Source organism: Lathyrus oleraceus, chromosome 1 (assembly GCF_024323335.1).
Source record: "Lathyrus oleraceus cultivar Zhongwan6 chromosome 1, CAAS_Psat_ZW6_1.0, whole genome shotgun sequence".
NCBI lineage: Eukaryota > Viridiplantae > Streptophyta > Magnoliopsida > Fabales > Fabaceae > Lathyrus > Lathyrus oleraceus.
Window position 1 is genome coordinate 102,989,024 of NC_066579.1, and position 17,850 is coordinate 103,006,873.

General features: G+C 34.7%; 1 protein-coding gene across 1 annotated transcript; it reads right to left on the reverse strand.

The window, feature by feature from the left end:
- Nucleotides 1-480: 480 nt before the first annotated feature.
- LOC127119620 (50S ribosomal protein L3-2, mitochondrial) lies at nt 481-4,153 on the reverse strand. Its single transcript, XM_051049891.1, has 6 exons — nt 3,927-4,153; nt 3,468-3,770; nt 3,048-3,257; nt 1,310-1,414; nt 1,048-1,161; nt 481-883 (listed from the first exon to the last, which is right to left on the reverse strand). Exons 2-6 carry the CDS (start codon nt 3,756-3,758, stop codon nt 710-712), a joined length of 894 nt encoding a protein of 297 aa, XP_050905848.1. The 5' UTR covers nt 3,759-3,770; nt 3,927-4,153; the 3' UTR covers nt 481-709.
- Between the last annotated feature and the right edge of the window lie 13,697 nt (nt 4,154-17,850).

The following is a 17,850-nucleotide window of genomic DNA, read 5'->3' on the forward strand; positions in this document are numbered from 1 at the left end:
TAGGCAAAGTTTTAGAAATTTAAAAAAAAAACAGAAATTTTGGTCTCATAGAATATCAAGTTTTAGAAATTAAAAAAAAAATAGAAAACAACATGAATAGTAACAGTATTTTTTTTTTCTCAAATTGGATACTTACAAAGATAGAGTAATAAGAGATAAGCTAACATCAAATGATTGGGAGTATAGCTGATGTGGGAGACGTTCTTCTTACAAATTTGTCCATCATTCCAAATTATGACCCTTCAGAAACCAATTCTATTTTCTATGTTCATCTCAGTAGTCACATTTTCTTGCTAGCTATAATCATCTCATCAAGTAAAATGTTGAAGACAGTAATGTCATAGAAAATTAGGCTACCAACATTTCTTCAGAAAATTGTTCATTAAAACTATCACAATCAGAATACATAAATATAGTCACATTGGTTAAGACACTGCAAAAAGGTAACAAATAAATTAAAATAAAGTATCAGCCAGTCACTAATTCCAAGTCTCTAACACTTATTTGTGGGATTTCAAAACAAACCATTGTTGAATATCACAAGAAACCCTAGAACATAGCCAGTGAAGGACTCAAGTGAAAAATAATCTTTGGAAATGGTGGTTCTTCAAAATTCTCATTTTTGCCATCTATATTCAAATAAAAGAACATAATTGATTACATGAAGAAAACCCTAGTAGCATCAAAAACCCATTTGTTTGAACTATCTTTAATCAGTAATCAGAAATGGATCCACATCCCCAAGATCAGCAACCAAAGGCTTCATATCATCTGTATCTTCGTCTTCAGGCACAAAGTAAGTTGGGAAAGGAAGTATAGATGTGTCGGGTTTTTCATAGACAGCGTCTTTTATAAAAACAAAGTTCCCTGTAGCTCCTGGAACCTGTGTCGTGCACATCATATAAAGAGAAATAAGTGTTCCGCGATAAAACGAAGATCCCAAATATTTTGATCAGTTAATGAATAACAATAAGCTAGTTCCTGCCTTATAGCTCCAGTTTCATAAATTATTGTCAATAATAACAATATGCATAGAAATATAACTACCTGGCCTTTCACCCACATCAAATTTCTTGCTGGATCGATTTTGTAGACCCATACGTTTTTTACTGTTCTTTGCTTCCCACCCATTCTCCCAGGCATCTTTTTACCTTTAATAACCTAAACAGTGAGGAAAAAGTATATTATCAGAACTATAGGAGAGAAACATAAATGGAAAAAAAATTAAATAAAATTATACAGACACTTAATCTAACGTATTTTAAATATATACAGAAACAGAAAGCTAATATAAATGACTCCATCCAACCCTTCCAGGAGAATCATGTTGTCCTGTAGAACCCATGGTTCTATGTGCTTTAGAATTCCCATGGGATGCTGAACCTCCCTTAAATCCATACCGCTTCATTACACCCTGGAAACATAAAAGATAATATAAATTAACATTTGAGTATGTGAAAACTAATGTTAATATCATGTTATTGCCTGATTTACTCAATGGAAGGATTCAACATTAGACGGAGAAATATCCAGTCATACATGAAATATAAATAAAATAAGAAACAGAATCAATTAAAATCTACTAATCTACAAGTTGGTGTTCATGTGTATGGCCCGGTCTACAATTTGTTGTGGAGAAGTCCGGCTCCTTCTAAAGTTAATGTGTTTTGATGGCAACTTCTTAACAACCAGCTACCTAAGAGAGACAATCTGTTTCAGAGGAATATTTTAAAGCAATCTGATAATTTGTCATGTGTGATGTGTGGAAGAATAGAAGAACGGGCAGAGCATCTCTTCTTGCATCGTGTTTTTGCAACCGAAGTTTGGAACAATGTGTTCTTATGGGTAGGCTTTGTTTTATGTTCCTCAAGTCGATTTTTTTCTCTTCACAATCAAGTGGGTTAGTTTATGAGGAATGAGAAAGTAAGAAAAGGCCTGGCTTCTATCTGGCAGGGGGTTCTTTGGCTAATTTGGAAAGAACGGAATAATCAGATATCGAACAATAAACAGGATGATGCAGTGTCAATTCCAGATTAAATTAAGGCTCGCAGTTAGAGGTGGTTTCTCCGGAAAGTAGCGAAGGAACCTTGTTATTCTGTATGAGGGACCCCTTGGTACTTTGTTGTGTTACAAATCAATTCCATGCTGTTTGGTATGTAGGCAAGGGGGGATTAGAGTAAGGGCTTTTTAAGCTGTGTGGCAGTTTTGGTTTCTATTGCACTATATTGCTTCAGGTCTATGGTGCTAGTAGCTTTTGGCATGGTGGTGTCTTGTTATTGCAGGTTTAGCATTTATTTGTGGTTCTTCTAGGCATGTCTCTCTTGTCCTGTTTTTATGTTTTCGCCTTGTCTTAGCTGCTAGTGCTCATGGTCTTTGCTCATGCTCATGCTCATTTGCTGATTATAAAAAAGAAACAATAAACTACCCACTAGATAGCATGGAAATCAACACTTTGCCTTTCAAATTTCCAGAGAGGCCAAGTAAAACAGGACAAGAGAAACGAATAAAGTCGCATTGTTACCTGAATGTACATGCAAGGTGAAAGTTGAAAGTACTGAATACCAATGATGGTCCAGAAGTAAATAAATTGTGAAACAAACATTTGGATATATAACTAATGGCATATACACATGTTTAAACTTGTCTACTTATTATTGTATCATCAGGACTCCAGAGAGTGGCAGCTTAGTATTGTTGCTGACCAATTGGGTGTGGATGGAAACACTTAAAAGTTATAATCCCCATATAACTTATGTAATCAACCGACCCTTACAAAAAAGAATTCAACAAATTATGGAAACACTTGTTTTAATCTTACGAATACAAATTTAATAAACTCTTCGACAAAACTATAACTAATCAAGTCAACAATCAAACGAACAAAGAACACCATGCATTCAACTGAACTATTATTACATAGACACATGCAGGTCCACGTTCAAGCATAAACGTGTACACATACATACTCAATGTAACAAATAAATTATTTATCATTTATAAGCAAAAGATGATGAGCAGTATGTAGCATGAGGGGAAGAGAAAAACACCTGAAAACCTTTTCCTTTAGTGATTCCTGCAATATCAACATACTGTCCAGGAACAAAGTGACGAACATTAAGCGATGTACCAACAGGAAGAAGCGCATCCTCTGTCACTCGAAACTCTATAAGCTTCCTCTTCATTGGAACTCCTTGAGCCCTAAAATGACCCACTTCAGGCTTTGTCAAATGTTTCTCCTTCTTCTGTCCACAACCAATCTAACTAAAACAAAGTATCAAACATGTCTATAATTAGATATACATTGATCTTTATATACATATACATGGAAAACATATCAAGCTACTCCTGAAGTAACTCTAACTTGAATTACTCCACCTATTAACTCATAATATCATTATAAACATTGAATTATCAAACAATTCTAATTTCTTATGAAAAATTGTATAGTCGATTAGAATAAAACGCACCTGGAGAGAACAATAGCCTTCTTTCTCGGGAGTTTTGACTTGAGAGACAATGTTATCATCAACCCAAAGGATAGAAATTGGAATTCTAGCACCCCATTTATCCCAAAGTGCAGTCATTCCACACTTTACAGCTATAACACCAGTTCGTTGTGAATGTGGTGTCATTACACTAGGTTTTGCTTCAATTGTCCGCAAAGTCTCAACATCGGAACTAAAATATCGCAGCAACGGCGGCGGCGCCACAGAGAAATGTCGTAAGCGAGTAACAACGCCTCTTGAAAATGCCAACATGGCAAAGGAAACCTGTGTATATGGCAATAAACAAACCTAGCAATCAAAAACAGCTACAAGGAATAGATAGATATTGAAATTAAGCAAATCTAAGAGCAGAATAATACATATAAACTCCAATTTGATATGAATTGGGGAAACGGAATAAAGATGAATGGTGAAATTAACCTGTGAAGAAGAACGAATAGGACGATGAGAAGTGGAAATCTAGAAGGAAGATGGCGGAGAGGGTGAACGTGCGGCTGGCAGGTGCGGACCGTCGGCGGCGGCTCAGTGGCTCACTGACTGTGTTTTGTCATAATTTGTGAAAGAATGGAAGAAACCCTTTGGATATGGGCCTGGGTCTGGGCCGGATTCAATAAACAATGAAACAATTTAGGAAGGGAATGGCTCTTTTCACCCTACATATGCACCCGGACCTTTGAAAATATGAAAATGTACTTTATGCATTCGGATATGCATTCAAATAACATTAGAATGGGTATTCTGAAATTCATCCTATATTATAAAAACAATTGTCTGAAAATGTATTTTTGGACAAATGCATTTTTGAAAATACTCAATATATATCAATAAAATATTTTAATTAACATATTATGTTCAACCGTTTTATTTTATTTTTATTTTTATTTATTAACTTTTAAATAATTTCTTGAAAAAATATTTGAAATAAACTACAAAATTATTTATATTTATTTATTAACTATTCTATAAGTTAATTGAATATTAGATAGTTTAATATAATATAAAGTATTATTCACAATTCCAGAAATGCAAAATAATATAAATATTATCTATTGAATTTAATATTAAAATTCTCTTACGAGAAAAAGAAAAATGAATAAAAAATTTATAAAAATAACTAACACATAACAACTCTATCAACGAAAAAGATATTTTGTTGGAATAAGTAAAACAGTGGAGTTTAAATCAACAACTATTTCAGTTGAACCTCTAAACTGCAGCTAAGACTTAACTAAAAAACTTATTCAGAGATGCATCTCTGGATACACCAATTTTTTTTTGCAATATAAGGGTGACTCATTAATTTGTGCTGAAATGTGTGTAAAAAATGTACATCCAAAGATGCATTTCTAGACACACCAAATTTTTTGCAAAATAAGATTGGCTCAACAATTTGTGTTGAAATGTGTGTAATTAAGGTGCGCCCGAATGACATTTGAGTTTTCATGGTGGCGGGGAAGAACATATAAGAGTGGAAAGAGCAATCTCCTTTAGAAAAATAAAAAAGGACATTACTTTTCCCATCCCTATGGGTGTTAGCTCACCACGGTAAAAAGTCACAAAAAGCATTTAGATTTCAGAGATGCATTTTCGGACGCACCCAAATTAAACACTCATAACGCCTTAGTGAATGATCCAATCTATTTTGTCTAAACATATTTTCGGAGATGCATCTATGTAGCTGTATTAGGGTGAATTCGGAGGAGCATCTATGTAATAACCCTTATTTCAAAACTAAGTGAGTGTTACGAAGATGCATCTCCGGAATATACTATGTATGCTCAAACCACAAACCAGTAGAAACAAAATATGTAACATTACATGGATAATCGTTAACATTACATAGATAACCGATAACATAAATTTATCATTACATTTTATCATAATGTTGCAAGATCTTCAGAATATCTTTGGTTAATCTTGCAATCATTGCGTCCACTTCTGTCGGTCCACTTGTCGTTTGTCTTCAGCTCAAAATTGTTGAACTGAATCTTCCCTTCATTGTCAATCGAGGATGAACGGTACTCGAGTTTCACGAATTTTTGATTGTCTGGGTATTGTATGAGATTCTCTAGTATGGATTTCATATCTACAAGAGAGGTGTATTATATGACATTAAATTCATGTGAGAGATTCGTGTTGTTGAAGTAGACAAATGTGACTTGCCAATATATGTTCATTCTGATGTGGAGTGTTTTATGAACAACATGAGATGAGATACCATATATTTATACAAATTTTAGTTCATTTTGGACCTTAGAAACCCTTTCTTGTCTTGGAGGATATTTCAGATATGCATCTCTGGACTCATCCTTTTTTTTTAATATGAGGGATTTTTACGAAGATGCATTTCTGAAATACCCCATTGTTTGGTGATTTTTGCAATTAAAAATTGGACTAATACAGAAATGCATCTCTGGACTCGCCTCACATTCAAACGAAACTTGTTTTATGCAAGAATGGGTATTTTTCATACATAACATTGCTTACCCAAAGTTGTTAACAGGTTGAAACAACAAGTTTTCTTAAAATTGACTCTAATTGTTATACAATTATTGTTGAATATACATTACATGTGTATCAAATTGTAGCTAAATTACATTGGTTAGATGAAATTAGTCATCATCTAGACATAGTTAGATAAAACTAAAAAACATCAAAACATGTATCATCACCTAAATATATTTCTATGGGTGGTATCGCCCTTGACTTTTCTTTATCTGATTCTCTTTTAATATTGTTCAACTTGGTGAACTCTTCCATCCTTTTCAGAAAGTTATCCAGCCAAGTTTCAGCCTCTTTTGTGAAATGTGTCATCCACTCCGGTGATGTATATGGTATTGAACACCCTAATTTCAAATAAACTTGAATAAAATTTTGTATTTTTGAAAGTCACCCAATACATATGATGCGTCCTGATGGATTTTGAGGTGGCCTACTCCGAAGTGGAAAAAATATTTTTGAGAAACCATATTATGGTAAATAAATACACATTTTATCATAAGCACTTGTTATAAGATGTCCCATTTCAGGGAAGCACATCCATTTCTCAACGGGAGTCGAACCACTAACACAAGGAACTAGAGCATTGAGAATTGTATCATAATATTCTTTTTTGTCGTATACCATTGTGTATGATTCCCTATGAGTCGTCAACTCTTGTATCAGCTGATGGCAGACAAATGTGTGGTTCTTCTCTTCTTTACGGAGCAAACCCGAAACAGCTCGAAAATCACAGTTGTCGTCACCTTTAACATATATAATCCACTCAATGTATTTGTGCATAAAAAGCGACATCTCATCAATGTGGATGCTTTTTAGTAACGATGGTGTGAGAGATAGTTTGTTGATGAGAACACCCTTTAAAAAAATATTTTTAGACTTGGGGGTTGAAGAATATGGAAAATGTGAGTGAACATATTCAAAGTAAGAAGGAGGTCGCTTTATAGAATTGTCACTTTTGGTCGGTTTGAAATTTTTATGGGTACCCTTCATTTTAACTGGTTTCGAGGATGGTTTCAAATTAGCGATTTTAGGATATACAATCTTCCTCAGTTACTCTTTGATATGGAATTTCATGTTGTCATCTTCTTTCATGAATCTCTATTAGATAAATTATCACTCGATCATGATAGACATGTTTGATTTATCATCCTTCATCACACCATCATCATCAAACCAAAGCTTTTTCCAATGAGTGTAAATCCCACGTATCGGTGTAACAACCTTCATCTTCTTTGCAATTAAAAAAGTACATGGGAGACCATATATATTTCTGAGTGTACAGCCACACTTTAAACCACCTTATCCTATTTTCTCTACTCGCTTGGCTTCATGATAAACAAAATTCAATCCATCCTAGATATTTTTCCAACCAACATTGAATAAAGGATGTTGTCTTTGAATCAGCGTTCTAATATAGTAATGCTCCGACCAAGAGATGATTGTATCTCATTATATTTATTTCAAATCATTTGGTTCATGGAGTCCTAGCCTATACAAAAATCATATTTATTGTTTCCCAACCAATTCTTCAATGTAGCATGTGCAGATTCGACTCTGTTAGTTGTTGTATTTCCAAGGTGTCTAACTTGACCCGTCCAAGCACAAACAATTTTATCTTTCACCTGGTCTAGAATTATACTCTTAATATATTTAAGAAATTTTGGATATCTCACACACACCCTCCTGAAGTGCATGGCATATTCTGCATATAACTCGTTCTTGGAAGAATTTATAATACCATTCCAAGAATCCATTGTTCTTTCCACTACCACACCAGCTTTGACCAATTTCTCATCTTCACCTTTGATTTTGTTAATCCCTATTGCAGGTTTAAGTTTGTTTTTCACATTCTTGGTTATGTGATACCTGCAAAGTAATGCATAAGATGTAGGAAACATCTTTGCAACCGAATTTATGAGTGTGGTATCGTGTTTTGTTATAATGACCATTGGCATATTTTCTTGGTTTTTTGACGTATTCTTGCACACTTACAAATCCATGTAACATTGTCCTCCTGTTCGCTTTCCAAAAATACAAAATCTACTATAAAAAGTCATCTACATGAAAGTAACACCAACAATTTCTAGAAGTATAAGCATATACTTGTTTATTTTGTATGTTGAATCAATTATAAGTACAGTGGGAAATGTATTGAATAACTTAATGGAATCAGGATGAGTCCAAAATATATCTCAAATTGTGACTCCATCCTCACACACTCTGTACCTAGAAACATAGTCTTCATCCCCCAGAAGCTTTTATAATTGTTGCATTTCAGTTTTTGGTCCTCTTGCCGCCTTGTTGCTTACAGCATAAACATTGCATACTTTCTTGATATTGGATACATTATGAGGCCTTTTCCATTTCATGTATATTTTTAGGAGGCACCATATTCAATGTCATGTTAGAAACAAGTTCCTTCTCCTCAGGATTAAGTTGACATGCAATGGGATGACTAACTAACTTACGACACAAGTAATGATCATGTATACCAGATACCACATTAAATTTCTATGTATTATTCGCCTTATGATATCCACGAACCTTAAAAGGACAATCACACTTTCTTGATTCGGTGTCACCTCGTTTCAACTTCCGAATAGGTTATGGCTATGAGCCACTTCTTTCACATCTCATTGTTACATATGCATGTAATCTATCATAACCATTATCATACCTCCTAATTACAACATAGAACTTGTGTTTGGAAACCATTGTGCAGATCTGTTGGAGCATATGTTCATGCTTAACAAACTTTTTTTCAGTTGTAAATTTTTCACAAACAACTGCCTCAATAACAACATATTTAACATCCACCTCAACATCAACTGGTTTAACATTGTCTTTGACATCACCATTTTAACATGGTCATCCACTTCATTCGATTTAACATACATAATAGTTTTAAGAAAATTATCAGGATGCACCGTATCTATATCTAATCATAATAGAATAATAAATTAATAATTCAAACACAACCTTAACAATTTCCAAAAATGCATATCTGGATCATGTTCAACCTATTCTAGAGACACATCTTTGGACTCAACGTTCATTTCTACAAGAAAAAACCAAATTAATACAAGTAATGTAAATGGAAAAACATGTTCTTTACCTGAAATTACAACTTCTTTTGCTCCTTTTAATGTGATAAAACACAAAAATATGGTTTTGGAGTGCAAAAGTTGATTGAGAATGGATGGAGGTTTTTTTAAGGGTCTTATAAGAATAGATGTCTTTGATCATGGAGAAGAAGAATATGAAAAGGTGTTGTTTTATTTATTTTCCCACTTGACATTTTCGGGGATGCATCTCTAGAACAGTAGCTGATTTGATTAAGGGTGGCTCAAACAACATAAAACATCATATAATGGTGATTCTAGAGGTGCATCTCCTTATTAGTTTTTGGCATAAAACTGGTGTGGCTCACTTGCCACTGAAAAGAAACTACGATACGAAGTGCAACGGAAAATAAAAAATTTTATTTAGCTAATCCTTACGAATGATGCATGATCAGTGACAAAATGATCACTTTATGCTGTGATTAACACCTCTGATCCAGAATCATAGGAATGATCACGAATGTTGAATAAAGAACAATGCCTCTACTCAGTTAACACGAACAGGGTGTCTTCAATCTCTACGCTAGCTGTTATGAATGAAGACTTTGAGAGAGAGAGAGAGAGAGAGAGAGAGAGAGAGAGAGAGAGAGATTATGGCTAGGGTTTCACAAATCAAATTTCATCAAGTGTAAAAGCTTCTACATGAGGGTTTTATTTATAAAAAATCCTTGTATGGGCTGCAAGATGTAAATCCCACTTAAGTGTGTTGTACCTTATGACATATTGTATTTCATTTAAGCATGTGATACCTTAACGTATTTCGTATTCCACTTAAGTGCACCACACCTTATTGTGTTCCGTAATTATTTTAAATACATTGTACCTTACGATATTCCTTATTTATTATCTCTCTCATTAATCTGTCCTTATGTGTGTGACCCTGTAGGTTCTCGTGACGTTGGCAATTATATTAAATCACACATTTAATACAATAAAAAGTGAGCGGTATCTAGAAAAATATCATTGATATCCAAGTCATGAAAATTTCATATGATCTGACAAACCATTTACATGATAATGCTTGTGTGTATAATTACCACTTTGCTCTCATGTCTATATTGAACGCAAGGCATAAATAGTGTCACTCTTGTTCAATTCAATATTGGTCCCTCAGACATTTATCATGTTACGCAGGATGTAACACCCTATTTTCGCAATGCATAAATATAATTAAATCAGAAAAATTTCACAACATTCACACATAGGATGTTACACATCTCAAAACACACACATGTTGATCATGTAAGACTTAATTTAAATAAACATGCAACACATGTCATTTCATGCTCACTTTCACTTAGTGTATCATTGCAACAAAAATACTCAATTAAAACATACTAATTTAAATCTTATAATAAATCTCATATCATACTTATAAAGCATTGGCTCGTAAGTCTTTTCCAAATGCTTATCACACCAAAATATAAATTATGAGAGCATACATAGTCCACTACAAAAAATCATGTTAATTATGGCGTTTAGTTCAAAATGTCACAATTTATGGTTGATTACGGCGATTTTGCTAAAAGTCGTAATATTAGTAAAATAATGGCGGTTATAACCGCCGCAATTTACTAAACATTTTGCCCAAGTGCACGTGTGGCACCAGTTTATCTCACTCTTCCCCTTATATATATATATATATATATATATATATATATATATTAAAATAAATTTTATTAATGTTAAATAATAGTAATATATTTTTAAAAATCTAATAATAATAATTATGAATTAAAAATAAAAGAAAAACAAATCGTATTCGTCTTCTTCTTTGTAATTCTTTCAACAAAACCCTAAGTGAGCTTAAATTTCTCTCTCTCTCTTCTCTCTCTCTTGTATTTAACCTTTTCTCTTGTATTCAACCTTTTCTCTCGATTTCAAATTTCTCTGATTCCTTCCTTCTGATCAGTTTTCCATAAACCCTTTTGATTTCAATTTGTTCCTTTTATTCAAATTCAAACCCTAACAGTGATTTGAAATTATAATCACACCTTTTCAGTGCTTGTATCAATATGGAACCCTAATCATCAACCATATCAATCATTTTCGCTTTGTTCAATTGCAAATCCGCAATCCACAATTTTGCATTCAAGTTTTCCGCGGCTCTGTTCTTCTTCTCCGCAATCCACAATCGACCGTTCTACTCCTTGATTTTGCTAATCGACAATCTATAATTCTACAATATGATTTATGATATGTCTTTTCTTGTTGTTGTATCTCACCATGTTGTTTCCTTTTGACTTACTTGTATGATTTTTATCCTAATATTTGTTGCTGTGGTTGTTTATTGACATATGCACAATGGTTTCTTAAACTAAATTGTTGGATTCATAACTTTATTTGCTAGCTGGTGTGTCTTTCCATATCTTTGTAGTTGTTTGATGCATAATTATATAACATGGTTTGTTTACCGCAATTGGAAAAGTTGTTTGAAGTATATAACATGGTTTCAGTTTAGTTTACCATTTTTGCAATATACCGGTTTTTATGTAATGAATTAAGTGATGGTTTAATTGTTTTGAATAATTTGTGCAAGGTGAGTTGTTTGAAGTATAAAAAAGTGTTGTCTGAATAAAAAATAATGAAATTGTAGTTATTAATTATTTTGTCAGTCTCATGTTTGATTTTAATTGAAATAAAAAAGAACTAGACAATATTAGTAATTGAATATAGTTAAATTAAATTGATATAGCCATTTATTAGTCTTTTTTAGTAGCTGTAACAATTACTTCAAGTTCAAATTTGAGGTTCATAATCACTACTCCCAAACCATGAATTCATCCTTAAGCCAGACATATCCACATTTTTGCAGGTTCTGGACTCAGAATCTCATTAGAATTTTGAGAGGGTTGGTTCTTGGTTTTGGGATAGCTATAGTAATTTGATGAAAAATGGTTCTTTGTTTTGGTATAGCTATAATTAACTGATCAAGATTGGGATAGCTATATAATTAACATTGTTATGAGTTTTATATATAACTAGATGTATGTCTGTGCGATGCACGACCAATTTCGGGATTGAGAATTTCCATTTTGGAGTGACCGTCAAAATTGTGTAGCTTTGTTGCTCATGCCTAGCATAATATGTATATTTATATTACAAGCTCTATTACAAAAGGATCAATGGATTATACTTTATAGAAGTGATGAATGAATAAGTATTAAAAATGATAGGGCTATTGATGTAAGTAATAACAACTCGATGATGAAACCACCCCTACAAAGAGGACGCACAATAAAAATAGTATTTTTTGTTGCTTCAAAAAAACAACGTTAATTGATGGTTCTAATTGATCCTTAGTTAACCAAGAACCTAACACTCTTACTTTAATATTAAGACGATAATTTTGCTCTAGCTATATGATGCTTTATTTCATAATCACATTAGATGATTCTGAATTTACTTAATAGATAATATTTATTATAGTTATGATGGTATGCTTCCAATGGTTGGGTTGAACATAAAATATGATATTGCGATTTGAAACCCTCTACACTTGTCAACTATAATATTCTTCTCTATATCCCAATCATAGTTTGTATTTAATGTGTACTTCAATTGCAATTTCAATATTAGACATGGGAATCTCAATGATGTTCCAATAGTACTAATATTAGGTATGGGATTGGAAGTTAAGTCCATAAAAGTGACTGCAATAGAAATTATATGATACTCAGCTTGAATGGTTTGTGTGAGGAAAATGTGATTGGGGAGGAGGTTATGGGATTGTTTACCGTGGTGTTATCTCTTATGATATCAAATTTGTATGAAGAAAAGAATAATTTTTCTTTTCGATCCTTTGTTTTCTTACAACTAAATTAATAACGTAGATACTTTTCAGGGTTTTTGTAATGTCATTCATTGTTTTTATTTGCCATTAGTTTCTTTTACTTTAGTGTTACCTATTGAATGGTATGTTTTCTTGTAATGAACTAAGATCCCTTACTGTTTGAGAAATACTATTAAGAGATTTTCAGTTCCTATCAAAACTAGAACCCCGAATACCGCATATGCCTGTTCTGATCGCAGTTCCAGTGCCAACTATGACACAATTCAATGATCGTTATAAAAGACTTTAAAAGTCCCAAAACTATGGCTGTCAAAACTGTGTAGCTCTGTTGCTCATGCCACCAAGAAAATAGTGATGATATATGAAGGAGAATTGCGGTCCAAAACGCAGCGGAAATTAAAATTTTCTCCTTTAGAGATCCTTACGAATGGTCATGATCAGTGATAGAATATTTACCTCTTGTGACGGTTGAAACCTTTGGTGCAGATCTTTTGTGACGATCAAAACCTTTGATGCAGATCCACGAAGCGATCACGAACGTTGAACGATGACAACGTCTCTACTCAGTCCACACGAACGGATTCCTTCAATCTCAGTGCTAGCTGGTACGAATGAAGGCTTTGAGTGAGAGAGAGAGAAAACGAAAATAATGCAACCGCTATTTTATGCTTCTGCACAAGGGTTCTATTTATAGAACCACTTGTGTGGGCTTCAAGCTAAAAAGCCCACTTAAGTGTATTTTGCCCATATCTTATAATATGCCCAAAATCACTTAAGCTCATGGTACCTTACCATATTTCGTATTCTACTCAAGTACACCGTACCTTACGATGTTCTATAACTCACTTAAGGGCACCGTACCTTACGGTATTCCTTAGTTACTCTATCTCTCATCAATCCGTCCTTTGTGTGTGACCCTGTAGGTTTTCGCGACGTTGGCAATTATATTAAATCACGCATTTAACATAATAAACAGTGAGCGGTATCTAGCAACACATCACTGCTACCCAAGACACGAAAATGTCATGTGATCTGACAAAACCTTCTGTGATAATAATTATGTGTATAATTACCCTTTTGCCCTTATGTCTATATTGAACACAAGGCATAAACCGTGTCATCCTTGTCCAGTTCAATATTGGGCCCATAGACATTTATCCTGTTATGCAGGATGGACAAATTCCATCTAGGTCACTCATGTCCCTCAGCATGCTTCGTGGAGTACCCATCAACTGTCTTTATGGTTATCCAGTTACGGACAACGTTGGATCAGCAATAAAGCACTCGACTCTACATCTAGGGTCCATAGTGGTTCCAGGTCGAAGAGTGGAATACACTATTATCACCATGAGAATAACTTATGACACTGTGCATAACTTTCTATATAGTATTCTCATAGCGGATCAATCCGGTATAAATATTACTCCTAATATTCATACCTATGTTTAAGACTTGATAACTCTTTATCCATGATCCATGAGATGTGATCATCAGTCTACAAACATAATAGTCTTAATGCTTTAATGTTATCCCACTTCACACTAAAGCTCGACTACGGATACTTTAAGAATAGTGTCCTTATATTTAATGTGTTCTCATGATTAAGTCACACTTAATACATTAAACGGACTATCTATTCCAGGGACTTTATTAGTCAACCATAATAAAGAAAATGCCTTTTATTATTAATAAGTAATTCGATACAAGTACCAAAAAGTATTGGCCTCTAGGGCTTACACCAACAATCTCCCACTAGCACTAGAGCCAATCAGGCATACCCCGTATGCCCATTGATCTAGTATGGCCATCATGCTTCTGCTGCGCAAGAGATTTTGTCAGTGGGTCAACAATAATGTCAAGTGTAGGTACTTTACATATTTTCACATCTCCTCTATCTATTATCTCTCGAATGAGATGATAACGCCTGAGTATGTGTTTGGATCGTCGGTGAGATCTAGGCTCCTTAGCTTGTGCGACAGCACCATTGTTATCATAATAGAGACCAATGGGATCCACAATGCTAGGGACTGTGCCAAGTTCACTAATGAACCTTTTTGATCCAAACAACTCCCATTTCTGCATTTGAGGCAGCAATATACTCGGCCTCGGTTGTAGAATCAACAACTGTATCTTGCTTTAAACTTTTCAAGCTCACAGCGCCACCATTTCAGCAAAACACATAACCATTGGAATCATTCATATTAAAGCGTCTCAGCACCTTGTCTATGTACTTTGACTAAGGCCAAGCATTTTATGATCTATCTCTATAGATTCTGATTCCTAATATATAGGCTGCTTCACCTAGGTCCTTCGTAGAAAAGCATTTCCCCACCCAAGACTTTACTTGTTGCAGGGTAGGGATATCGTTTCCAATAAGTAATATGTCATCTACATATAATACCAGGAATACGATCATGCTCCCACTAACCTTCTTGTAGACACAAGGCTCATCTTCGTTCTTGATAAATCCATACTGTTTCATCAAAATGAAGATTCCATGAGTAGGTCACAGGCTCATCTTGATCCATGAGTAATACATCACCTTGATCCATATATCTCAGGTAGGTGACGTATCCTGCCTGACCTACGCTGGTCTTGTTCTACTTGAGCAGGTTGCTCTTACACAACTACTTGTGTTTCCTGCTCCAATTCCTCCATAGGTGTGTCGATGCTTTGTGATTCTTGAATTTCTTCAAGCTCTACTTTCCTCCCACTGGTTCCTTTGGAAATAAAATCCTTTTCTAGGAAAACTCCAGTTCGAGCGACAAACACTTTGCCCTCAGAATGATTGTAGAAGTGATACCCTCTTGTTTCTTTAGGATACCCCACAAATAAGCATTTGTCAGATTTGGGCTCAAGCTTAGTTGAAATTTGTCGTTTCACATAAACCTCGCAACCCCAAATCTTTATGTAAGACATATGTGGTTTCTTACCACTCCATATCTCATATGGTGTCTTCTCAACCTTTTTGGATGGAACACGGTTAAGTGTGTAAGCTGCTGTCAATGTCCCCAAAAGGAGTTTGGAAGATCGGCGTGACTCATCATGGATCGGACCATGTCTAACAAGGTTCGATTTCTTATCTCAGATACACCATTCCATTGGGGTGTTCCAGGAGGAGTAAGCTGGGATAGGATCCCACACTCTTTCAGATGGTCATCAAACTCTAAGATTAAATGCTCACCACCTCGATCTGATCGAAGAGTTTTAATATTCTTACCTAGTTGGTTTTAACTCGTTAGGTTTCACCCTTTTAGTATTAATGTTATTAATAGGCATTTCGAGATCAATGACATGTAGTCCATTGCTCATTTGTGCAGTAGCATAGAATATATCATTCAAATAAATTGAGCAACAATTGTTCTTTATTATAAATGAAAAACCAAACTTGTCCAAACAAGAAATGGAATTAATATTCCTGCTAATTGCAGGTACATAATAACAGTTCTCTAACTGAATTATAAAACCACTAGGTAAAGTCAATACAAAAGTTCCTACGGCTAAAGCAGCAACCTTTGCTCCATTGCCAACTCGTAGGTCAACTTCACCTTTTGCCAAATCTCTACTCCTTTTCAGCCCCTGCACATTTGTACAAATGTGAGAACCGCATCCAGTATCTAATACCCATGATGCAGAAGTAGATAAATTTATTTAATAACAAAATACCTGAAGTTGAAGTCTCTACTCCATTCTTCGTATCTTCCAGGTACTTTGGGCAGTTTCTCTTCCAGTGTCCGGTCTTACCGCAATGGAAGCAAGTGCCTGCCTTTGCTATGCCTCCACTAGGCTTCAAAGCAGCAACAGTGGGTCTGGGTTTGGCAACTTCCTTGCCTTTCCCTTTATCACCCTGCTTAGTGGGCCTTTTGTTCTGTCTCTTTCCATTTCCGATCATCAGAATGGACTTCTCTTTTGACTTCAGATTCTGCTCGGCAGTTCTTAACATGGCGAGCAGTTCAGGAAGAGATTTGTCCATATCAATCATATTGAAATTTAGGACAAATTGACTGAAACTATCTGGCAACGATTGCAAGATCAAATCAGTCGCAAGTTCCTTTTCGAGGGGAAAACCCAATCTCTCAAGGTTTTCCACATACCCAATCATCTTGAGTACATGGGGACCTACAGGGGCTCCCTCAGCTAACTTGCTTTGAAAAAGGGCTTTTGAAACTTCAAACCTCTCATGCCTTGCTTGCTCTTGATAGAGCATCTTCAAGTGTTTGATCATATCGAACGCTGACATGTTCTCATGTTGCTTTTGCAATTCTGAGTTCATGGTAGCCAGCATGAGACAAGCAGTTTCATTAGCATCATCGACATGCTTCTTATAAGCATCTCTTTCTGCCTTAGGTGCAGAACTAGGAGGTTCCTCTTGAGGAACAGGTGTCTCCAAGACATACAGCTTTTTATCATGTTTGAGGACAATCCTCAAGTTTCGGTGCCAATCCAAAAAATTTGTCCCAGACAATTTTTCCTTGTCAAGGATTGATCGCAAGATGTTGTTAGAGGTGTTTGCTGTCATGGTTATCTACATGAGGATTAAGAAAATATAAGTATCATTGACATATTTAATTAGGCCTTTAATCAAATATGCTCCCACTATTTTACTCAAAACAAATGACCCTCTTCATTTGATTCGGAAAATCCCGTTGGAAGATTTTCTAGTGGGTCGAGATCCATATTTCACTTCGTTCTAAGTCCGCGTAGGCGGATTACACAAAACTAGGTTATTTAGGTAGGAACTCCTTCCAGTTGTATCTCATACAACTCTCGAAAATTTCAGTTGGGTGAATAACTCCTTATTCCAATCCATCATATGGATTATTCCCAACTCTTGCTTCTAAACATATATAATAAAATTATAATTAAGTTTGACTCATCGTTTTAGCAGTTGGATATTACAATTATCCCATCGCACCTTAACTAATAC

Bases quoted from the DNA above. Each gene is read 5' to 3' on its own strand.
- LOC127119620 (XM_051049891.1), bottom strand. From the start codon at position 3,758: ATGTTGGCATTTTCAAGAGGCGTTGTTACTCGCTTACGACATTTCTCT. The intron at 3,258-3,467 runs GTGCGTTTTATT...TGTTTTAGTTAG, and splicing joins AAGGCTATTGTTCTCTCCAG to ATTGGTTGTGGACAGAAGAA. The intron at 884-1,047 runs GTAGTTATATTT...TGCACGACACAG, and splicing joins TGATGTGGGTGAAAGGCCAG to GTTCCAGGAGCTACAGGGAA.